Here is a 25,162-nt window from a genome sequence, read left to right on the forward strand (position 1 = left end):
GTGTTGGTGGGAAGGATCCATATGGCACAGGCTGTGAAGCAGTCATTGAAATGAAGGATGTCATGTTTGGCAATGTGTTCAGCAACAGGATGGTCCATTTGTTTCTTGGCCACAGTTTGTTGGTGGCCATTCATGTGGACAGACAGCTTGTTGGTTGTCATGCCTACATAGAATGCAGCACAGTTCTTGCAACTTAGCTTGTAGGCAACGTGACTGCTTTCACAGGTAGCCCTGCCTTTGATGGTATAGGTGATGTTTGTGACCGGACTGGAGTAGGTGGTGGTGGTGGTGGTGGTGGTGGTGGTGGTGGTGGCGGTGGCGGTGGGATGTATGGGACAGGTCTTGCATCTATGTCTATTACAGGGATATGAGCCATGAGGTAAGGGATTGGGAGCAGGGGTTCCATAAGAATGGACGAGTGTAGGTTTGGTAGACAGGGGAATATAACAGAGGGCGGAGTGGGAAGGATAGAGAGCAGGACATTCCTCATTTCAGGGCAGGATGAGAGGTAAGCAGAACCCTGGCAGAGAATGTAATTCAGTTGCTCCAGACCTGGATGGGACTGAGTTAAGAGGGGAGTCTCATCTGTGGCTGGACTTTGGGGGGTGATGGGAGACTGGAAAGATAAGGCATGTCAGATTTGTTTTTGTACAAGGTTGGGAGGATAATTATGGTCAGTGAAGGCTTCAGTGAAACCCTCAGTATATTTAGAGAGGGACTGCTCATCACTGCAGATGTGACGACCATGGGTGGTTAGGATGTACCAAAGGGACTTCTTGGTATGGAATGGGTGGCAGCTGTCGAAGTGGAGGTATTGCTGGTGGTTTCTTATGGCGGACGTACTGATGTAGCCATCTTAGAGGTGGGGGTCAACTTCTAGGAAGGTGGGCTGTTGGGTTGAGTAGGACTAGGTGAAGCAAATGGGGGAGAAGCTGTTAAGGTTCTGGAGGAATGTTGATAGGGTGTCCTCACCTTTGATCCAGATAGGAAAGAGGTCACCAATGAATATGAATCAGGTGAGGGGTTGAGGATTCAGGGTGTTCCGGAAGGATTCCTGTAGATGGCCCATGAATAGGTTGGCAAAGGATGGTCCCACGTGGGTGCCCCGGATTTGTTTGTGGGTAACACCTCCAGAGGAGAAGTAATTGTGGGTGAGGATATAGTTGGTTATGGTGACTAGGAACAAGGTTGTTGGTTTGGAACCTGTTGGACTTTGCAAAAGGTAAGGCCATAGGCATTAGGAACATTAGTGTACAGGGAGGTGGCATCAATAGTGACGAGCAGGGCACCGTCTGGTAAAGGGACAGGAACTGTGGAGAATCGGTGGAGGAAATAGTTGGTGTCTTTTATATAGGAGAGTAGGTTCTAGGTAATAGGTTGAAGGTGTTGGTCTATGAGAGCAGAGATTCTCTCAGTTGGGGCACAGTAACCAGTCACAGTGAGATGTCCTGGGTGGTTAGGTTTGTGGACTTTGGGAAGCATGTAGAAGGTAGGAGGGCGGGGAGTGGTAGGGATGAGTAGAGAGATAGACTCTGCAGAGAGGTTCTGGGATGGCGCTAAGGATTTGATTAGTGACTGGAGATCCTGCTGGCATACTGGAGTGGGGTCACTGTGGCAAGGTTTGTAGGTGGAAGTATCTTACAGCTGGCAGAGTCCTTCCACCAGGTAATCCTTGCAGTTCAGAACAACGGTGGTGCAGCCTTTGTCCGCAGGTAGGATTATGATGTCGGGATCAATTTTTAGATGGTGGACTGCAGTTCTTTCTGCAGATGTAAGGTTAGTCTGCATGTTGAGGGATTTGGGGAATGAGGGTAAGGCAAGGTTTAAGGTTAAGAAACTGTGGAAAGTTAACAGGGGGTTGTTTGGGGGGCAGTGGGGTTGGATGACAGTTAGATGGAGGAGGGAATTGAGTTAGGCAAGTTTCATATTGGTCTTCAGTTGAGTCTGATTGATAGGGTTGGTTGCGATAAAGTGTTTCCTCTGTAGGGACTGGGTGAAGTAGAGAAGGTCTGTAACAAGTCCTGCATGATTGAGTTTGGGAGTGGGGCAAAAGGTGAAGCCTTTGGAAAGGACTGATATTTCTGTGGGGCTAAGGCTTCTGGAGGAAAGGTTCACGACTGTTTTGCGGGTCTGTTTAGGTTCTGGATTCTGTGTGGTGGTGGGAGGGAATTTTGGATGGTGGAGTAAGTGTAGTAGGTCTGCGAGACAGGGTTGTCAGTCATGAGGGGCTGTTATGCCATTTATATAGATTATTGATCTTAATTTAAATTTTGTTGTAGTACTGTTAATCAGTAAGAATTCATAATAGCAGATTCCAGTAGAAGATCCAGTTCTCACTAGAACATATACATCCAGCTGTGAGTTAACAGGTTCAGAAATGCATTTTGTCTGCTGAGCTGACATACGGGCTGTGGCCTGTCTGTCTTTAGGGCCTGGCCTACCGAGGCTGCACTGAAGGTGCTGTGATCTTCACCCGTTTTATTTCTTCGTTCATAGTCCTCGGTGGTGGTGTACTGCATTGTCATACTGGCTGAAAAACGGGATTGGAAGTTAAGTACCGACTGTAAATGATGTAGCCGATAGTTGCACAATTGCTTTTCACATTTACTTACTTTCACTGTTCACAACCCTCCAAATATTACACAATTATATGACCAGTTCACTATTAGTAAATGCTGATAAGTCTCATTAATAGGTTGCAGGCAGCATCAGCATACTGCTACAATAGTTCGCTGTTGAACACGTATGAGCAGTAAAAACCTAGCCACACAGTTCACAGTTCTTGCAGAATAATACAGTATGTGTGACACTATTTTTCAAATAAATTGAACAGGCATTGTCATCAATTGTACTAACGCACAGCCTATTTGTGTTTCACTTATTCCTATGTTAAGTTTATGCATTGTTATTAATCTAACCAATACATGTTTCACATCTGAAAATCGGCCGTGGACTTGCTGTCTCAGGACCAAAAATCAGTCCTCACAATAATAAGCATTGAAACTATACATTGTTCGATATTTAAGTTACAGAAATTACAATTAAAACGCAAATCATTCAATTACCTGAATACTCCACAAATTCCTTCTTTTTAACGGTTCCTTCTACCACAAGGGTTAGGCCGAATTATTTGTTTAAATAATGAAATTAACAGAGATAGTTACACAAACAATACTTTTGTCAAACCTATTAATTATTTTTGAATTAAGGGCTGGCTTTGCTAATATGTTTTCAAATAGAGCCAAATAAATACTTAAAGAATCCCAGTAATTCTTCTTCCAAATATTTATAATTAGTACAGAATTTATATGTGCTTATAAGTCAACAATAGAATCTGTCATGAAACAATTACTGATTTCACCCTATATTAACTAGGAATGGTCTAAATAAATTAGGAAATTAATTACATACACAAAAGTAAGCACAAAATTAGACCTGCTGCTATATTCCTTAAGACTTAGGGCCAACCTCTCTTTTATGGAAATGCATTGTGTATGTCAATGGTAATTAGGCAAAAATGAAAAAAAAATAAATTTAAGGAGACAGATGGGAAAAGAAGAGACACAGTAGAGAGATCCCAGCTTGCTTCGTCACAGTGCCTGGGCTCAACCCTCAAGTGGGTGCGCCGTTTTTCATATCGTGAGCGGGTGCACAATATACTTGGTGCACATGTAATGAATAGCTGTCTTTACGTTACCAAGATAAACATGTATTAGTGGAATCGCAGTTAAATCTTAGTACAATTACACAATGATAAAATAAACATTGTTAGCTAAATCACTTTTTAATTAAACAGTAATAAAATAAACTTTCGTTATATCACTCTCTTGCCACACACAGGTGTTGGCCCAAGCAGTGACCCACTCAAAGCATTAAACAGTGCAGTTGCATCAGATTCCTGCCAGTCACTTATGTGATTACTGATTATCTCATAGACGACTGCTTCACTGCGGGATTGTGCTGCTAGTTTTGAATGCGGCTTGTTGTGTTCCACGGATTCTACTTTTCCCTCACTTAGCCCACTATTTCTTACATTATTCCTGCTCACTTGACCGTAAAACAACAAAAGTTATCACTGTGTTAGCTGAAGCAGTAATGAAGGAATAAGTTGTTGTTGTTGTTGTGGTCTTCAGTCCTGAGACTGGTTTGATGCAGCTCTCCATGCTACTCTATCCTGTGCAAGCTTCTTCATCTCCCAGTACCTACTGCAGCCTACATCCTTCTGAATCTGCGTAGTGTATTCATCTCTTGGTCTCCCTCTACGATTTTTACCCTCCACACTGCCCTCCAGTACTAAATTGGTGATCCCTTGATGCCTCAGAACATGTCCTACCAACCGATCCCTTCTTCTAATCAAGTTGTGCCACAAACTCCTCCCCAATTCTATTCAATACCTCCTCATTAGTTATGTGATCTGCCCATCTAATCTTAAACATTCTTCTGTAGCACCACATTTCGAAAGCTTCTATTCTCTTCTTGTCCAAACTATTTATCGTCTATGTTTCACTTCCATAAATGACTACACTCCATACAAATACTTTCAGAAACAACTTCCTGACACTTAAATCTATACTCGATGTTAACAAATTTCTCTTCTTCAGAAACGCTTTCCTTGCCATTGCCAGTCTACACTTTATATCCTCTCTACTTCGACCATCATCAGTTATTTTCCTCCCCAAATAGCAAAACTCCTTTACTACTTTAAGTTTCTCATTTCCTAATCTAATTCCCTCAGCATCACCCAACTTAGTTAGACTATATTCCATTATCTTTGTTTTGCTATTGTTGATGTTCATTTTATACCCTCCTTTCAAGACACTGTCCATTCCATTCAACTGCTCTTCGAAGTCCTTTGCTGTCTCTGACAGAATTACAATGGCATCGGCAAACTTCAAAGTTTTTATTTCTTCTCCATGGATTTTAATACCTACTCCAAACTTTTCTTTTGTTTCCTTTACTGCTTGCTCAATATACAGATTGAATAGCTTCCCTTTCATGCCCCTCAACTCTTACAACTGCCATTTGGTTTCTGTACAAATTGTAAATAGCCTTTCACTCCCTGTATTTTACCCGTGCCACCTTCAGAATTTGAAAGAGAGTATTCCAGTCAACATTGTCAAAAGCGTTCTCTAAGTCTACAAACACTAGAAACGTAGGTTTGCCTTTGCTTAATCTTTCTTCTAAGATAAGTCACAGGTTCAGTATTGCCTCACGGGTTCCAACATTTCTACGGAATTCAAACTGATCTTCCCCGATGTCAGCTTCTACCAGTTTTTCCATTCGCCTGTAAAGAATTCATGTTAGTATTTTGCAGCTGTGACTCATTAAACTGATAGTTCGGTAATATTCACATCTGTCAACACCTGCTTTCTTTGGGATTGGAATTATTATATTCGTCTTGAAGTCTGAGGGCATTTCACCTGTCTCATACATCTTGCTCACCAGATGGTAGAGTTTTGTCAGGACTGGTTCTCCTAAGGCCATCAGTAGTCCTAATGGAATGTTGTCTACTCCCGGGGCCTTTTTTCGACTTAGGTCTTTCAGTGCTCTGTCAAACTCTTAACGCAGTATCATATCTCCCGTTTCATCTTCATCTACCTGCTCTTTCATTTCCATAATATTGTCCTCAAGAACGTCGCCCCTGTATAGACCCTCTATATACTCCTTCCACCTTTCTGCTTTCCCTTGTTTGCTTGGAACTGGGTTTCCATCTGAGCTCTTGATATTCATACAAGTGGCTCTCTTTTCTCCAAAGGTCTCTTTAATTTTCTTGCAGGCAGTATCTATCCTACCCCTCGTGAGATAAGCCTCTACATCCTTACATTTGTCCTCTAGCCATCCCTGCTTACCCATTTTGCACTTCCTCTCGATCTCATTTTTGAGACGTTTGTATTCCTTTTTGCCTGCTTCACTTACTGCATTTTTGTATTTTCTCCTTTCATCAGTTAAATTCAGTATCTCTTCTGTTACCCAAGGATTTCTACTAGCTCTCGTCTTTTTACCTACTTGATCCTCTGCTGCCTTCACTATTTCATTCCTCAAAGCTACCCATTCTTCTTCTACTGTATTACTTTCCCCCATAAGTATGACGTTGGAATTGTAAAACAACAGTGAAATAGTGTGAAACTATTTTTTTGTGATAAGTGCACTTTATACATAAGCACGCCCACTCAGGAGCTAATAATGAACATCACAATGGCAGTAAATGCTTTACAGAGTAGTTGTAGATGACTGTCACAGTCAACTTGTGCCTACTTAGCAAATCAGAATAAACTGAATATTTTGCTCCATCAGTCTTTTGACTAGATTGATGTGGCCTGCCCCTGACTCTGTGTATCCTCTCCATGATCTCCCTATAGATTGCTGATTATTTGTGCGCCGTTTTACAGATGCCAGAAGATAACTCGCATTCCTTCGCTAATGATGAGTCTCCATACCACCTGTGATTCTGAGTCGAACAGAGTCAGATAAGGCTAAGATTCTGTGCATAATAGCAGTATCAATGGCTGTACATAAATTCCTCTCCTGTGCCAATCTTTTCATCTCAGAGCAACCCTTGCACATCACATCCTCTGTTATTTGCTGGATGTATTCTACCTCTGTCTTCCCCTCCCCTTTGTCTCTCTGCAGGTCACTCTAGTACAATGAAGGCTGTTTTCTGATGTCTTAACACATTTCCTATCATCCTGTCCCCCCCCCCCCCCCCCTCCTTGTTAATGTTTTCCATTTGTTCCTTTCTTCATGGATTTTGCAGAGAACCTGCTCTTTTTGTATCTTATCAGTCCATCTAATTATCAACACAGTTCTGTAGAACCTCTTCTCAAAACTCTTGGATTCTCTTCTGTTCTAAATTTTTCCACTGTCGATGATTCACCACAATGCTGTGCTCCAAATATACATTCTCAGTAATTTCTTTCTCAAATTAAGCCTTATTCAATGTCAGTAGACTTCTCTTGGCCAGGAATCCCCTCTTTGTCTTTTCCAGTGTGCTTTTTATGCCTTGCTTACTCTGTCATGGGTTTTTTGCTCCCAAGGTAGAATAATTCTTCAACTTTGTGTGCTTCATGATCACCAATTTTGATAAGTTTCTCGTTACTTCACTCCTTTTCCAGTTTACTGTCAATCTATATTCTATACTCACTAGACTGTTCATTCAATTCAACAAATCCTGTAATTCTTCTTCACTTTGACTGAGGATCATAATATCAGATTTATTTTTGTTTGTCGAAGAGTAGCACAGGAAGGGTTTAAGTCCTCACATATCATATATGATACAAATACTCTCTCGACACTAGGCAGCATGAAAACAAAACACTGTAATTACCTGAATGTGGATTGTGATCTTAAATGTGCTTTAATTAGTTTGAAACCAAACATTAAAAAGCTGCATAAAAGAAATATCAACCGTCTCATTGATGTTCTAAATTTTTCATGCAACCTTCATCTTGCAAGAAAATGCTATACGTGGAAATTTTTGTTTGGATGAAAACCGTGTCATTAGTTATTTAAGTAAACAATGAAGTCCTTTGAAGCAATATAGTTTTGTTTTGCTCTACATTTGGTAACCATCTTTTATTGAAGTATGAATTGCAAATTACTGTCAAATAAAGTTTATTGGGAGAAGGAAATGAATAAATAGGTAAATAAAACAAACAAAAATAGGGGACATGAGATATTCTGGGGTTGCAGTGGGGGAGGGGGGGGGGGCACCATCTAGAGGAGGTTGGAAACCACTGGTTATCCCTTCCAGACCTCTCAGAAATGTATTAATCATTCATTGAAAACCACCTGGGGCTCCTTCCAGCCACTTTAGGATTTGTTTTTACTCATAATGTTGATAGTGTGAGCTGAACGCAATCTTCTCTCTGTTCTCCTCTACCATCAATATTTGGAAGTACTTCACTGCCCTTGTTGGTCCAAGATAACAGAGATATTTGGTAGTGGAAATGTATCACCTACTGTGATGTCCACTACAGTTCTCTATTTCTGTTTGCCACTAGCATCATCGCCCCCCCCCCTCCCCACCCCCCCACCCCCCGCCCCCACCGCCAGAACTAACAATAAAGGTGCATTTCATGTGCTCTTGCTCTTGACAATTAAGTCATATTTCAGCATCTATTTTATCTGCTCTTTTAAGACCACTTCCTGTGCTTCAGTTACTCTGTATGTTCTAGCGTTCAACCCCATCCCAGTGTGTTCCAGTGCTATCAGTATTCTATGCGTCACAGTGGATGTATATGACAATTCTGTCATCTGGTAGATGGAATACAGCTCCATCCTCTGTGCAGATTTCTATTATTATTCTTTTCTTCCACGTTTAAGTGAACCACACTGTTGTTTTCACAAAGTCCTGTCTCTTTTTTGGCCTCCTTATTGCCTTGGATTTCACGCTTTCATGCTAAGTGCACTAATTATTGAGTCACCTACTCGATGTTTCTATGCACCTGCCATTTTGCACTCGCACAAATGACTCCAGTACATGCATCATGTGTAAAGTTTCGAGTTTTGGGATAACCGTGTGCCTTTCACTTTACCGTCCACGTTCAACCGCATTATCTTTTTCTCACATGGCCCAATTTCCCCATCAGACTCCTGATCAGCCTAACTCGTGTCCTTTTGGTTCCTTCTCCACTGTTAAAAATATTAGTCTAATTTAATCTCATGCTGTGTTAGAAAACCTCTACCGGTCAACCCGTCATATGGGATGTCTGGTCCTGACCTATACACATGAAACTTGTCCTATTTCCATGGCACCTTCCAAACTTAGATGTATTTCCACCACACCTAACGTACATGCTGCTTCGATGATGACACCTTTCAGCTGAAGCCTTTCTGCTTTATAGATTCTGACTATGCTATTCACAGGAATACTCTCTCTCGTTAAGAAGCACTACTCCACACTTGTGTATTTTACAGCTTTAATTTCTTTTGTAACTTCATGTAATATAGGATGAGACATTATTTTCTGTAGTACAGTCAATTACCCTCACCATGGGCTTTCTCAATGAGACAAAGCCTGACTGTGTGGCTTTCTCACTTTTTAGTTTCCCTGAAGTGCTTTCCCTGTCTTGCTTGACACTGGCATTCAACCCTTCCCCCATGCATGCCAATGTCCTTGAAGACAGACGTTAGCATAGTGCCTGGTTCGTTTGCATTTGAAACAAGCGACAGCTCTTACTCTGGTATATGGCACACCACAGTTACCAGGTAGATTACACTGTTAGCATCACCATTCACATAGGGAATGCAACCCATTAGCCCCTCTATAATTTCCTTTCAACACGCTGGGATCTATTTGTCACTTTTGTTGCCCATGCCATGTATTCCGTGCCTGTGTAACATGATTTGTCAGATCGCTAGGAAAAATTTGTGAGCTGTTTTGCTGTCATAGAGCATATCCTTCCTTATGTCCTGTTTCTTCTACATTTGCTTGTTATATGCCTTCACAAGCCACATGTAAAGCATCTCATTTTATCTACCTTCCCTAGGCTCTCTTCCTAGTTTGTTTGCATGCTCCATCCTTGTTTGTGGGGCTGTTCGCTTTCTCTCATTGACAGTAGAGAACTGTCTTCCTGTAGTGCTAACTCCACCACTGCTGCTGACCCAGTTTCATTAACACAACTTCTGTTTTTTTAAGTCAACCTTCATATGAAACATACTCTCCCCAAAGAGTCTACCAGCTCTATGGCACCTTTCTGGTTCTCTCGACTCGTAACCCTGTTTACAGCTTCCCCAACGTCTCTCTGTATTTTTCCAGTCTTATTTGCCCACAGCGAGACTGATTCCTTGTTGCCTTGTCCCACCTCAAATATTCTCTGCAAGCCTAGTAGTCTATTGACCTCCTACATAGTTTGCTTCCAAAGCAAACCTTTACTTCTTCCCACATGCCTGTTCTCTCACGTACACCTCCAGTCTCGATTGGGCTTCACCCGTAATTTTGTATTTCACTAATCCAAACGTGGAATGTACACCTTCAATGAATTATATAAGGTCCCACTTGTTAAAATCAAAAGATTTCAATATAACTTAAGTTACCATTTTCCACTGAACTTATTTTGCTTTGGGGAAGCCATTTTAAGCACCATTCAGCTAACAATTTAGAATTACAGTTACAACTATTAAAAGTTAAATAGGATATGTAACGCCTTATTGTGGTGCTTCGATAAAAGTCGTCTATGCTGTATTGAACATGTTGCGTGCTCTGATTGCCGCCATTACTACTGAAACTGGGCCCCGGGCCTCGAACACATCCCCATCTGGCTGCTTGAACATGCCCTCGTGTCCCCAAGCTGCAGTGCATCGGCTGTAGCCGTGCTCGATTGTGCCAACCCTGTCACTCACCATCGACACCGCCTCTGCTACCGTTGTCCGCTACCCTCTCATCAGAGTCCATTTTGAACTCTGCTGTTGTAGTGCACAAGTTCTTCTAGGCTTAAAGCTGTGTATCGGCACAACTTCCTGCAATTTTCCACAGTCTCTGTAGCAAACTGAGTCAGTAGGTTACCTTCCAAATGCCATTGTGAATGCCTTTTATGTACCTCACACCTGGTGTAGTGGTTCCACCTGCTTTTATTCATTCATTTGTCATCCTTGGTGTCGACGTACTGTGTTGCTACACTGGCTGAAAAAATGGGGCTTGTAATTTGAACACTGACTACTGTAAATAATGTGTAGCCGACAGGTACACAGTTATATATGTATGGCCAGTGCACTATCGTTTAAACTTTCATAAGCCTCATTAATAGTTCGCAGGCGAAAGTCCACATACTGCTACAATAGTTTACTGTTGAACATTTGTGAGCAGTGAAAATATGACCCCATAGTTCAGTCCTTCAAATACATTGAACAGTCGCTGTCATTGCTTTAACACACGGCCTATTGGTGTAACACTTATTTCACTGTTAAGTTGATACATTGTTGTCGTTCTAAGTAACACAGGTTTCTCGTTTGAAACTCGGCCGTGGACTGACTGACTCGTGACCAAAAATCGGGCCCTTATATATCGTCACAATAATAGGTGCTGAAACTACATTGTTCAAAGTTTAATTTACAGAAATTACAATTAAAACTTAGCCCATTAAATTAACTGACTACATTGAAAAATTCTGTCTTTTTAACAGTTTCTTCTACTGCAAGGGTTAAGCCGAATTATTTGTTTAAATCATGAAATTAACCAATACAAGTAAGCAAACAATACTTTGGACAAAACTGTTAATTACTTTAGAATTAATTCGTGGCTGGTTTTGCTAACATGTTTCCGACTAAAGCCAAATGGATCCTTTTAAGATTACTAGTATTTCGTCTTCCAAATGTTTATAATTCATTCAGAATTGATGGTTGGTTGTACATCAACAATAGAATTTAAGTTATGAAACAGTTGCCGATTTCACCCAATAACAAAAGATACTAACTACTAATAGTCAAAATAAATTAGAAAATTAGTTACATACTTGAATCTAAGCACAAAATTAGATCTGGTGTTATATTCTTCAAAATTGAGGGCCAACCTTTCTCTATTACGAAAATACAGATTATACTCGTGTATGTTAATGGTAATTAGTTCAAAAATGAAAAACCGAATTTAAGTAGGCAGATGTAAAAACAAGAGGGGAGTTAAAAATATCCCAGCTTGCTTCATAACATTGTACCAAAATTATTTCTTTCCATTCAGTTCTGAAGCACCATTCCATCTGCTTTGAAATGAGACTGGCAGTATTAACTGAGCCCCCACACCCACTGTACATCACATAGAACTCCCCAGTTTCATTAACAGTACTGACACTATACTGCAGCTACTTCTGCCTAACCCTTCTGGTCTGCCTCTGCCTCTTGTGACTTCACAGACTTCCTGCCACCAAAGTTGGTTTGACTTTCCCCGTTTGCTTCCACCTGTCCACAGTGATGTGACACTGAAGGCCTCTCGTCACCTCATTGGCTCGAATTTTGCACTGCTCTTCAGTAGTTTTTCAGAGGCTAGGTGGCAGGAGAGGTGTCAGTACCTATGCGGTCACACACTGAATTCTAAGCCTGCTGCCTTTGGCTTTTCATCTTGTACCCATGGCCCCAAGACGATCTGTCTCCATCCCTCTCGTCCCGTAGTATCTGTCTAGGAAGGAAATGATGTAAACATGTGTACTGAGTACTTTGTCATGTCCTTGCACCACTCATTGATCATAGCTTTTAATGTTATCACTATACATGGTCCCCCGACGTTCTAGCCAGCTGGCAGTGTTGTGACTTTTCCTCGCCTCTCCCTAAGACTCAACGTTATTACCCATATGTTACTGTTTTTCTACAAGACTTGAATGTTTTTCTGTAAATAGAACAACATTAACAAAACATTTTGTAGTCTTTTCACATTAATTTGTTACTACTATTCATTCTTTACATAAAATAAATGTTGAACACAATGTATGTCATAGATTTGACTGGACTACTGAATGACACATCAATGTATGACAGATCATTACACTCCCGCATATTATTCTCGTTATGTTTTCATGCGGTATTTACAATGCAACTTTTTCCCTGTCGGGAACTATAACAGATGCACAAATAAATATCCTTACGGCATGTAATTACTGTACATCCCATTTCCTCCTGCATCTTTATTCTCAAATCTTCAAACTGTTATCCACAAAGCCTTCTTCAGCCTGTGTTCTTCTGTCCATTTTCCACATCAATTTCAAATGTGTAGCTCCCTTTTTACATTTCACCATACACCACCTAGTTTTACTTCCAATATTCCATTATAATGTGTACCCATAAGTACCTCTGCCTGACAACACTTAGACAGTGACCTACGTGAGCGACAGAAGTAACCAACTGTGTATGACACCTAGATGCACAACAGTCCTGGTAATGAGCAGCAGCACGGAACTACATGCTCTGGTGTCTTGTACGAGAGTGACAACTCCCGCTGCGAGATGGCTACAAGAACCGAGAGCCAACCAGATGTTTCCAAGAAATGGGGCTCATAATGGCTAGCAGTCTAAATTGTCATGTGTCCCAGGTTTGAACCCAGATACTTTTTAACTGACTCGGCTACAATCATATCACCTTTTGAGTGTACTAAATCGTATCTATGCTTCTTACATTGCATCTCAAAGTATACTTTCAAGGTCTTGCTGGTGTACTTCAAGTGTATATCCACCTATCCCAATATATTGGGTTGGAGTTGGTGTATACATTCGTTGCATTTTTGCATAAGTTTAATAAAAGACCACAGATACACACAATACAGACTTCAGTCATCAATAATGTATTCTCCTTTACTATTTACAACAGTCTATCAATGCTGGGGTAACTTTTTATTTAGCAGCTGTAAAAGTGAGGTGGTTTTGATGTAAAGAATTTATCGAGCCATGTTCGGAGCGCATTTTCATCTGCAAGGGAAGTTCCTTGAAGGTTGTTCGATAGTGTGGAAAAGGTGAAAATATGAGGGTGCAAGATCAGGTGAATAAGGTGGATGTGGAATGATTTCCCAACCCAACTTCCATGTAGTGTTCTTTTTGGCAGCCTTGCAGAATGTGAGCAAGCGTTATTGTGGAGAAGCATCAGTTCACACAGTCTTCCTGGTCATTGTTCTTGGATTGCATCTGCAAGATGTCTCAGTTGTTGACAATCAATGTAAGCAGTCATGTTTACATCCCAGGGAAGCAATTCATAGTACACCACACCGTCACTGTTCCACCAGGTGCATAACACTATCTTTTGTGGAGCCACGCAAGTCTTTGTGCAGGGAGTTGATTCTTTGTTTGGGCTCAACCATTTCATTCTTTTCCTTGTGTTACAATAAAGACACCATTTCTCTTCACCAGTAATGATGCGGGATAGAAATGGTCAGTGTTGTTTTTGAGTCAATTGATGACCTGCAAGCAGAGTGCACATATGGCCACCTGCTGATTTTTGTGATTTTGGATTAGAGCATGCATTACCCATACACCCAAAGCCTTTCCCATTGCCTGCAAATGTTCCACAATGGTGGAATGATCACAGTTCATCGCATTTGCCAGTTCTCGAGTATAATGTCGTGGATCATTGTGGTTTAATGCGTTTAAACAATCATCATCAAACCCTGAAGGTGTTCCTGAATGTGGAGAGTCACTAATGTCAAAACGATCTTCCATAAAATGAGAGAACCATTTTCGTTCCATGCTCTGTTCAGCGGCATTGCCCTCATACATGGCACAAATGTTTCTGGCTGCCTCCACTGCTGTCATCCCTCTGTTGCACTCAAACATAAGAATACATTGGAATTATTCCGATTTCTCCACTTGGCACTCCATTCTCTAGCATCACATTCCACTCACTATCTCCAAAATGACATATGTTAGCTCATGTAGTAACAGGAACTACAATTTAAAAAATAACAGTTGTTAAATAAACCAATAGCTACCAGAATACCAATATGCAAACCAAAACGCTACAAAATTATGCACTAACCTAATATAACAAACATTAAATTGCTAATAAAACACATTAAACAACCAAGAAATTGTGTTTACCCTTGATACTGTACACAATTCATCAACAATCAATGTTAATGCCAAGTTTTTCAATTTACCTAAATGGTCTACCTAATTATTTTAAAGTTTTGTTCAAAGCACATGTTCTTATTGGCGTCTCGTGTTTCTAATGTCCCAAATTTAGTATTTGATTTGAAGGAAACCTTTTTGTCAGATAAGTCACACCAATGTATCGTTTTGTGTGCAAAACGGTTAGTCTGGAAGCGATGAATTTTTTTAACACTTCAGGTACATAGCTAGCAGTAGTTGTTCGTGAAATACTCCAGTTTTACCACAGACTGCTAAGCTTGTCTTAATTACCCTGATTACTTTGAAGTTTTTTATTTTTTTTCTGTTTTTTAATTTTTCAAAACTAGCCCTCTCAGTGATCTATTTGATAATCCAATTCTCCATTTCCCTCTCTTTGTTTGGCCATGAAAATTTGAATAAAACTACGTTGTACAGTTTATAGGGAGTTTTGTTTCTGCTACACTCAACATTAGACCAAAAAGTTTTGACCTATGACAAAACATGTTTTTCTGAAACCAGTTTCCATTCCATAAGGCTCTTTTTTGCTCCTTTGGTTAACAAAAGTCCAACTCCATTTCTGTGCTCTGCATCCTCTCCAGTGGGTCCAGAGTATAAAAAGGTGTATCCATCTTGTGTTTGGATTTCTCCAAAATCTAGCCATCTCACCTCACTAAGTCCGAGAATGTCCAACCTGTAACTCGTTATCTCCTTTGGAAACTGTTTATCTGCTGGCTTCTCTCACTGTTCTAATACTCCAGAAACCTATTTTTGTTGTCCTTTTCATGCCAAAGGTCATCATATTTGAGTTTGTCTGGCTGTTCTTTTCCGCTGTTTCTTTAATCATCTGTTTTTGGGAGTGCCGGTGATTAGCCCACAGCTCCCTAGTCTGGTGGTTGGGCTGCCACCTAAGAGCCTCCAGACTTGTCCGATTTTCTTTTAAGGGTTTATTTCCCTACAGCAGCTGGCTTCCCTATGCCTAAGAGTCACCCCTACCCTTTTTTATGATTTGAGGTGGCAGGAAAAGGACAGGCTTGGGATAGGTGAAAAGGACCAGTGGGCCATTGTGGGACACACTTCGTCTGGCTCCTCCCCCTCGGCCAATCTGGCATGGGTGACCGTGCTGGTAGCTAAGCTACCGTCGGCATAGCTCTCAGGATTCAGCCCACACAAACCACCTCGCCCGCACGGACAGTGCTGCTGTAAGGCAGTGTCCCCTGAAGAGGGAGAGACTACTGACAGCATGTTTGAAGACAAACATTCAAAATGTCACAGTTATCCAATGCTATGCTCCTACAAAAATCGAAGATACTGAACAGAAAAAGAGGGGTCTACCTCTCCTTAAGCGACACCATTAAAAGTACTAGTAAGAGAGGCATCTTGATTATTATGGGAGACCTAAGTGCAATAGTCGAAAAGAACAATGAAGGCCTAGAGCATGTAATGAGAGTCCACAGTATCAGAGAAATGAATGAAAATGGGGACATGTTGCGAAATTTCTGTGCCAGTCACGATTTGGTGATGGGGGTACATTATTCCCACACAAGAATTGCCATAAGGTTACATGGGTGTCCCCTGATCACACAACAGAAAACTAAATTGATCATATAGCGCTAAGCAAAAAATTTAGAAGGTCGCTGATGAACGTGAGAAATAAACGTGGGGCTGATGTTGGCAGTGATTGCCAACTTATTGTTGCAAATTTTATACTAAAAATCATGGCTACAAATAAAGTTCGAACAATGGAACAAAAAATATGATGTGGGAAAACTTAAAATAACAGCAAAACAAGAACCTTTCTGTATGGTAGCTAAGGAACCGCTACGAGGCACTCCAAGAAGCACAGAAAAATGATGAAAATAGTGTTGATGATACATGGACTCAGATTAAGGACGTCTATTGCAATGTGAGCAAACAAGGTCCTTGGCTTTAAAAACCATTTGAAGAAAGATTGGATGTCTGAGTGAACATGGAATTTGATCAGCTGTAGGAAGGAGATTAAGGCAAAATTAAATATGAGTAAAACAAGATAGCAGAAAAATCGAATGCAAGCTGAAAGATAACAAATATTATTAGAGCCATGTATGATGGATAGCAGTGTAGGGTGCTACACAATGGGAAAGTTACTGAATATATCCAAACAGATGCTGGGGTGAGGCAGGGATGTATTCTGTCATCTACCTTATTCTTGTTGGTACTGTACAGCGTAATGAAGAGTTGTTGATCGTAGGAGAAGAGGTATTCAGTGGGAATGCAAGACAGCCTTGAAGACCTTGACTTAGCTGACGATATCTGTCTGCTCTTGCAAAGATTGCGTGGCATGGAAGAAAAGCTGGAAAGACTGAAAGAGGAAGCAGAAATTGCAGGACTTGAAATAAATGTTCAGAAAACTAAGGAAATGAGAATGCGATCTAAAAAAAAAAGTGAAGCTAACCGCGTATAGAAAGGAATTAAAGGAATTGGAAGAAGTAGACTCTTTTGTATATTAGGAAGTACCGTCGGTAAAGATGGAGGGGCCGAGGAGTATGTAAAGAGTATGGAAGCAAAATAGAGCCTTTGTATAACTGTACCCTGTCTGGCGTAATAAGAACATCTTGAGACGAACCAAGCTGCGCTTATTCAATAGCAACATAAAGTCAGTCCTCCTGTATAGTTACAAAACATGAACGGTAACAAACATCATTGTAAACCAGCCTGCAAGTCTTCATTAACTGGTGTCTTCATCATATTATAAATGTGAGGTGGCCAGATGTTATATCAAATGATGAATTCTGGGAAATGACAAACCAGCAACCTATCCGTGAACAAATAAAGGAAATAAAATGGAGGTGCATTGGTCACACAATACGCAAACAATGAGGAGCTTTTGAAAAGGCAGCACTGGATTGGAATCCACAAGGAACACGTAGATGTGGCAGCCCGAAAAAGACATGTAAAAGAACAGTGGAAGAAGCAGCTCTGAAAGCTGGTAAAACATGGAATTAACTGAAATGAAATGTTTAGCTGTCAACAGAAACAGATGGAAGGTCTTTACTGCTGCCCTATGATCCAACAGGAAATAAGTCAGGTCTATGACAAAATATGTGCCTCTTTGTATGCAATAATTTGCAAAAAATCATTGATTTGGTACCTTGAACTCTTTATGAAATATGATTTATACAACTACATGACTGCCAATGCACAAGGGCAAATTGGCCACTACACATGCAAATTGTTTGCCACATATGCTCTCCACTTTAAATACAATTTAGGTTATTTTTGCCACATTTCTTAAGCAGAAATGTATGAGCTAAAATGAACTATATGCAAAGTGTATGCAATGCATTTCTACCTCTGCAAACTCTTAAAAAATTGTTGTGCAGCCATTTACTTTGTTTCGTGCAGCACATTAACTATTACAAATAGTAGAAAGAAATTCAGCCCTTTGTCATGCAAAGTTATTACATTGTAAGGTGCAAGGGAATCAAAATTTTTCACGAGTAGTTTTCGTAAAACTGGATAAGTATTTCATAGCATCCAGTGTGTCCACTCCAGCACTTCACTGAGAAAACACGTCACTGTCGCTGTCCCTGTACCTGTCTCCCCTAGTGAAGTGACAAGATTCAAATATGATTGAATTCAAACGTCACCAGTTATAGCAGATGACAAGCAACCTTGTGGACATTGCCAACCTAGAACACATCCACAGCTACACCTGCAGTCTTGTTTTGTCACTTAAAGCTGTCACGCACTGTCAGTCACTTCTGTCACTCAGGTATCACATGGCCTTACTCTCCTATTCCTTCCCCACACGGATCCCTGCTCCATTTGTCAGTCAGTTCCAAAAAAATATTTCTATACCCTTCCTTAGCTAAACCCAGTCCCACATCCTTTTCCTGAAATGCTGCCTAAGCCATGAAATTTCCTCCTCACCAAACCCCCCCCCCCCTCCCCTTGCCAGCCAGCAGCCCAACAATAAAAGCTACCTCTCTTGGTGCTACCACACCTTAAATAATTACCTTCAAATATATATTCAGTTTCGGCCAATCGCTCTCTACACAACCTTATGCTTGAGGAACAGATCTCTGTAGCAAAGTCATCCCTGAACCACCACTTCTGTCGCCAAGACACTGTTCATGTGCAACTTAAGTAATCTATAACCTCTCTCTCAAATTGAAACCAGCTGACCTACGTCTGGATGAAACGTCCAGACGATTACATCCGAAATTTTACCAGTTTGCCGACGTCCTACTCAGAGGACCATTACCCATTAACACAACACGCATTCTGCTGTCGTCTCCAAAGTTCAATCTTATTGGACTCTTCAGAGACCTGCTGTTTTCCCATTCCTACATTTGAAACACATTTTTGCCACTGATTCATCCAACCAAAGCTCTCCAAAATCCTGCATTTCAGATCACACACACACACACACACACACACACACCTATTCCCATTTGATCCTGCACTGCCGAGCTTGCAGAGCGTCTCGAGTAGTTCGTACTGTCTGACACGTACTCGAGCAACCATTTCCCATGTGCAATCCACTTACTGACTCCTACCCCACCTGCATGCACACCGTGGGCGCTAATGACCATAGCAGTTTTGCGCCCTAAAACCACAAAAAAAAAAAAAAAAAAAAAAAAAAAAAAAACTGCATGCACACCCAAATGGCAGCTTTTTAGGGCTGTCTGGAGGCTGGTCCCTCAGAGGACTGAGGCATGCTGCGACGCAATTCACACGCGGAGACATGCTCTCCACATTTTTAACTGTCATCCTACGATGGCAAAGTGCATTTTTTATAAAAAGTTGCGTGCACAGTATCGTCGCATTCTTCGGGATAGCAAAAAAGCTAGTTGGATTTCATTTACTAGTTCTTTTAACAGTTCCACTCCCTCTGCCGTCATGTGGGCCAACCTCTGATGGCTTTCTGGGACCAAGGTCCATTCCCCAATTTCTGGCCTGACAATAGTATATGATATCATAGTGGACCCAATTGCTATCTCCAACACCTTGGGCTGCTATTTTGTGGAGATTTCGAGTTGCACCCACTGTTATTCTGCCTTCTTCCATTGGAAACCAGTGAAGGTGGCCCGGTGATACCTTTCTCTTCTCAGAATGGTGAGTGCTTCACTGCCACTTTTACTATGAGGCAGCTAGATCATGCACTCACTTCATCTTGATCCTCTGCCCAGGGCTGGACAATGTTCACGTTCAGATGATGCAGAACCTTTCTCTGGCGGGAAAGCACTTTCCCTTCATATGTACAATGCATTTGGGCAGAGGGCGCATTTCGCATAAGCTACCGAGAAGCCACTGTCATACCCACACATAAGCCTGGTAAGGACAAACACATTCCTTCTAGCTATTTCCCCATTTGTCTCACCAGCTGTGTTCACAAGGTAATGGAAAGTGAGATTTATCCACGGCCGGTATGGTGGCTCAAGTCTCACAATTTACTAGCCACCGCAAAGTGTGGATTTGAGTGAGCTATTCTGCAGTTCATTTTGTCACTGGCTCCCTTTTCGTTGACGATTATGATTGCAGTTGTCCACGGACTCGTCTCCTCGAGAGGCGTCTTCAGCGACATCTCGATTGTCTTTACTCGTGGAGCATTGACAGTATGGGCATGTTGTTCTTCCGTTTGTTGAAACTACGAAATTCCTGGTGCTTGTACTCGATAGGAATCTTTCTCGGTCCTCCCACACGTCTTACCTGGCAGCCTTCTTTACACGTTCCCTCAGTGTCCTGTATGTCCTCAGCAGTACCTCCTGGAGAGTGGATCAGACGACCCTCCTCAGTTTGTACAGGTACCCTGTCCATTCGAAACTATACTACAGTCTTGTTTGTGCATCTGCACGTCCATTCCTCGTATTCTGTCTCGATGCTATCCACCTCTGTTGCATTCGTTTTGCTACTGGCACCTTTTACACTAGCCTGGTTGAGAGTCTGTATGCAGAAGCTACCAAACTACTGCTGTCATACCACCATGACTTTCTCCTCGGCAGATACGTCTACCATGCCTGGCCACCCATCCTATACCTCCATCTTGGATGACTCCTTTGTTCGCCAGTATGGGGCACATCCCTCTTCTGTTACCTCCTGCAGTTCGCTTGCAACTCTTGCTCTGTCAGCTTTACTTCACGCCTCTGCCACTTTGTCAATGGGTGTGAACCCTTCACCACCTTGGCTTCGTGCAGTGGCCCGTGTTCACCTCGGCCTTCATTCGCTTCCTAAGGACACTACTCCAGCCGTTCTCTATCGCTGTAAGTTTCACGACCTTCACGTGGAACTTCGTGATAGCACCTTGGAGTACACTGGTGGCTCTTGGACTGTCTGGAGTGTCATGTGTGCCTTCACCATTGGCACCAACGATTTTCAGTATCGGTTTCTGAAACACTGCTCAGTATTTACAACAGAGCTCTTCGTCCTGTATCGGGCCACACAGTGCATCCTGCGGCACAGACTTTTCGATTGTGTCATCTGCTCTGACTCTGTGCCCTTCAGAGCCTTGTGTGCTTTACAATGTCCATCCCTTAGTGCAACAAGTCCAGGAAGGCTGTTACTTGCTCACCCTCGATGGAGTCACTGTAATGTCTATGTGGTTTCCTGGTCGTGTCGTTCTGACAGGGAATCAGGCCGCTGACGCTGTTGCCGAGACTGCAGTCCTCTTACCTCGGCCCGCTACTCTTCCTCCATTCTGTGCGATGATCTCTGTGTTGCCATCTGTCAGCAGGTGGTGTCATTTCGGCATCAGCACTGGTCCTCCCTTTGTGGGAACAAGCTCCAGGGAATTAAACCTCCCCCAGCAGCTTGGATGACCTCCTCTCAGCCCTCTTTCCGTGAGAAGATCATTTTAGCTAGGTTGCATACCGGGCACTGTCTTTTTAACCATCCCCATTTGTTAAGTGGTGCTCCCCCACCACTTTGTGCCCATTGCCCTCAGCATTTGACGATTCGCCATCTCCTGACAGAATTCTCTTTTTTTAGCCACTTATGTTCTCATTTATTTTTCCCATCTAAGTTATCACCTGTTTTAGTGAACGACATGTGGGCTGTTGACCACATTTTACTTTTTATCTGTTGTAGCAATATGGTGACAGACATTTAATATTTAGTACAGGACCTCCATTTCTCTGTGGCATATTTTATGTACCTTTCTCCACGTCCTTGTTTTTAGCTGTCTTCCTTTCCTTGTTCTTAGCTCTCTTTCCTTCTTTTGATTGGGAGTAACATGCAGTTGTTTTAACTCCTTTTTTTGTCTTCATGTTCTATGGTTCTGACATGGGCGCGTATGGGCTAGTTGTTTTTGCGCCCTAAAACAAAACAAACAAACACGATTGGTACCTTACAGGAATTTCTTAGTGCCAGGCTAGCCTCACCCTCCTTTCCTAGATTTGTTCCCCAAGAACGCAAACCTCTGCTTCTTCAAAAATGGCCCTGTATCAGACAAAAGCCCCCACCACTCTAGAGATGATCCACAGTGATTACATGACAGAAGGCATCCACAGACAGTCTTTGACTATTGAAACACTGCTGCGAAGATGCCATCGTAGAAGTCCAGCATATGCTCAAAGTGCCTACGAAGTTCTAAGGCCTATACCACAGTCTCTCCACTGAATCCACTCACTCCTCGTCCCACCTATTCACCGTCTGTGATGCACACCCATCTTGGATACCCCATTGCAGCTGGTTACTGTGCTCCCACTGAAACAGTATCAGCTCTTGTTGACCAATACCTCCAACCAATTGCTCACAGCCTTACTCACCATGCAAAAACATGAATCACTTCCTTCACCATTCTCATCCATCCCAACCCCATTATCTGAATCCCCTCTCGTCAGTGTGGACACCCCACCCCCTGTACACTAACATCCCCATTGTCCATGGCCTTGCCTATCCCAATGCCGTACCAAATCCATATCCACCAGCTCATTTCTTACTTGCCACATGGAGAGCATATGTGGCAGTCTGAGACATAATTTGCCCTTTGAGGGAAGTTATACACATCTGCAGTATAGTCATGGGCATCATCCTATGCCAACACGTTCATGACTTACAGCCAATCTAACTCTGGATGATGCATCTGCATTGAAGAGTGATTTCTTGCCCAATGTGCTGACAGTCTTACTAAGGCAATTAATTTCCAGTCCTAGTCTACAAATGATTTCCTGTCCTAGTATGACCACCCAGGACCCTGCTGCAAAGGAGCAACTCCACCCCCACTCCCCCACCCCCTCCTCTATCCACCCTCTGATCACTCACTATTAAGCTGGCCAGAAACAACTGAACCATATCCTATGCTTGGGCTTTTATTGATTATCATTGTGCCAAGAAATGTGGAACGTCATACCCATAATCCTTTGCACCCCCTCCCAGAGTGGTATTCTATCCAATTTAAGGAATATTATAGTCTATCCTTATGACACACTTGCTCCCAACCTGTTACCACTCAGTTCACACCTCTATGGAAGACCCATGTGTGAAACATGTCCAATGCACCCACACATCATATTTCATTCCATTTATGTAGCAGGCTTGTCTTGTCCTGTCCTATCAAAGGCAAGACCCTCTGTTAAAGCAGTCAAGTCATATACCAGTAATTTCTGCACATTTTACATAATCATTTCCACCACTCATCTGTCCATCCAAGTGAATGGCCACCTCAAAACTGTCGGCCAAATGAGATTTGGTCATATAGTGACAGAACTTTCTACCAAGCACAGTTGCCATATTTCAATGCCTTCTTCACAACCTGTTTTATCTGTATTGTTCAATCCTGTAATCCCCTGGCCTCAGTCTGCACTACTTCATGCCCTACATGCAACTCCACCCTCCACCAGCACTCTCAACTTCTCATTCTGCATTCACAGCTTTCCCTCTTCCTCTGTTTTGCCTCCCACTGCCATTGCACTCCTCCTGCACTGTGGACAATGTGCCTTGCTGGCAGCCAGAACTGTCTCACCAGAGCTACATACCATTCTAAGCACTTGATGTGTCTCTCCCCCAGATGTCAGCTTTCCTTCCCTCTCACTCCCTGCATCCTTCCTCTCCTTGCCTGGTCTGGTCTACCTATCCCAACTCGTCACCCCACTTGAGCTGCAGTGCTGGCACAAGTTAGATAGCTCAGACAATTTAGCTGTATAGGTGTGTGTCCATTTCTTCATTGCACAGGTCTGAAGAATGATGCATCCAAAAGATAATTTACTGTGTGATACTAATATTACTGTGTGTTTCCTTTTCTGTGTTTAAACACACAAATGAAGAATTGGAAAAGCTACCTGTAAATGGAAGGAAATGTTGTACTGAGAGTTAAAAATTCTGTCTTAGTTACAGATGTAGGTTTTGATTTTTTATATTTTCTTGTGTATACTTAGTAAATTGTTGGTCTGGTGTTTACTCTGACAGGTTTGTGCAAGCCACGATCCAGATGCCTTCCAGTACAATCTTCAGTACCGTCTGCAGTCACCGAGACAAGAAATTATTCAAGAACTGAAGGAAATAATGCTTAGCCAACTAAAGTTTTTCTACAAAAAGACGGGAGGTCTCAAGCCAGAGCGCTTGATATTTTATAGAGATGGAGTGAGTGAAGGTCAATTTGCAGTGGTAAGTCAGTTGTTCAATCTGTTTTTCTGCATCTCACTAGATTTAAGATAACAGATGTATGTGTGTAATTTTAAGTTTTCTGTAATTTTCACGTTTTTACTGGTGGCAGTAAAGCTGAACACCATTTCCCGATTTGTTTAGATATCGCCTATCCTGGTTAATATTTGACTCAGCTTCTAAGTTTTACTGTGATAATTCTATTTTAACTGCAACGTCTTGCATGCCAGTGAAAAGGAGACAAGTTGCTATTACAACATTTAATGTTAGTAAAATTTGCGTATAGATATGTAATGTTCCAAACCTCTTTTTCCCCAGGTTCTCAGAGAAGAGTTGAATGCAATAAAGGCTGCCTGCCGTACCTTGGCTGGAACTGGGACATATGAACCTGCCATTACTTTCTTGGTTGTACAGAAGCGTCATCATACACGTTTTTTTCCAAAAAGACCAGAAGATTCAGATGGCAAAAATAACAATGTTCCAGCAGGAACTATTGTAGATACTAAAATAACACATCCCAGGCACATTGATTTTTACCTTGTCAGCCACGCAAGTATACAGGTTAGAATGATGACAATATGTTGCATTTTCCACAAGTTAGAGGTTTCTTATTTATAAGACACATCAAAATGAAAATATCAGTCATTCAGGACCTGACACAGAAAGTTATAGTCTACATTCAAATTAAGTAGAAAAGCAAATGAAAAATGTTTTATCTAATGTATTTCTTAATTCATTAGGGTGTAAGCCGACCGACAAAATACCGTACGCTGTGGGATGATTCCAATATGAGTGTGGACGAGCTGGAGCAGTTGACATATTACCTATGTCACCTGTTCTCAAGGTGCACTCGCAGCGTTTCGTATCCTGCTCCAACGTACTATGCCCACCTCGCGGCGTACCGAGCACGGACTTATATTGAAGGGTAAGTCTCTCTAGCTTTGTTTCCCTTCATGTCAGTTACTTTCATTTGTGAGATGTGTCATTTGAAGCTGTCCATGATGGGAACTTATATTTCATAGAATCTTTTGTTAAGACAATTTTTA

The 25,162-nt window shown here is 41.8% G+C and overlaps 1 protein-coding gene across 2 annotated transcripts in view; it reads left to right on the forward strand.

Moving 5' to 3' along the window:
* Window positions 1-25,162, forward strand: part of LOC126100165 (protein argonaute-2-like) — a 288,991-nt gene that overhangs the window by 253,018 nt on the left and 10,811 nt on the right. For both annotated transcript variants that reach the window (XM_049910711.1, XM_049910712.1), the window contains exons 19-21: window positions 23,922-24,119; window positions 24,435-24,677; window positions 24,857-25,041. In XM_049910711.1, coding sequence (XP_049766668.1) covers window positions 23,922-24,119; window positions 24,435-24,677; window positions 24,857-25,041 — 626 coding nt within the window. The remainder of the gene's footprint in view (window positions 1-23,921; window positions 24,120-24,434; window positions 24,678-24,856; window positions 25,042-25,162) is intronic.

This window comes from Schistocerca cancellata, chromosome 9, assembly GCF_023864275.1.
Source record: "Schistocerca cancellata isolate TAMUIC-IGC-003103 chromosome 9, iqSchCanc2.1, whole genome shotgun sequence".
In the NCBI taxonomy this organism is placed as follows: Eukaryota; Metazoa; Arthropoda; class Insecta; order Orthoptera; family Acrididae; genus Schistocerca; species Schistocerca cancellata.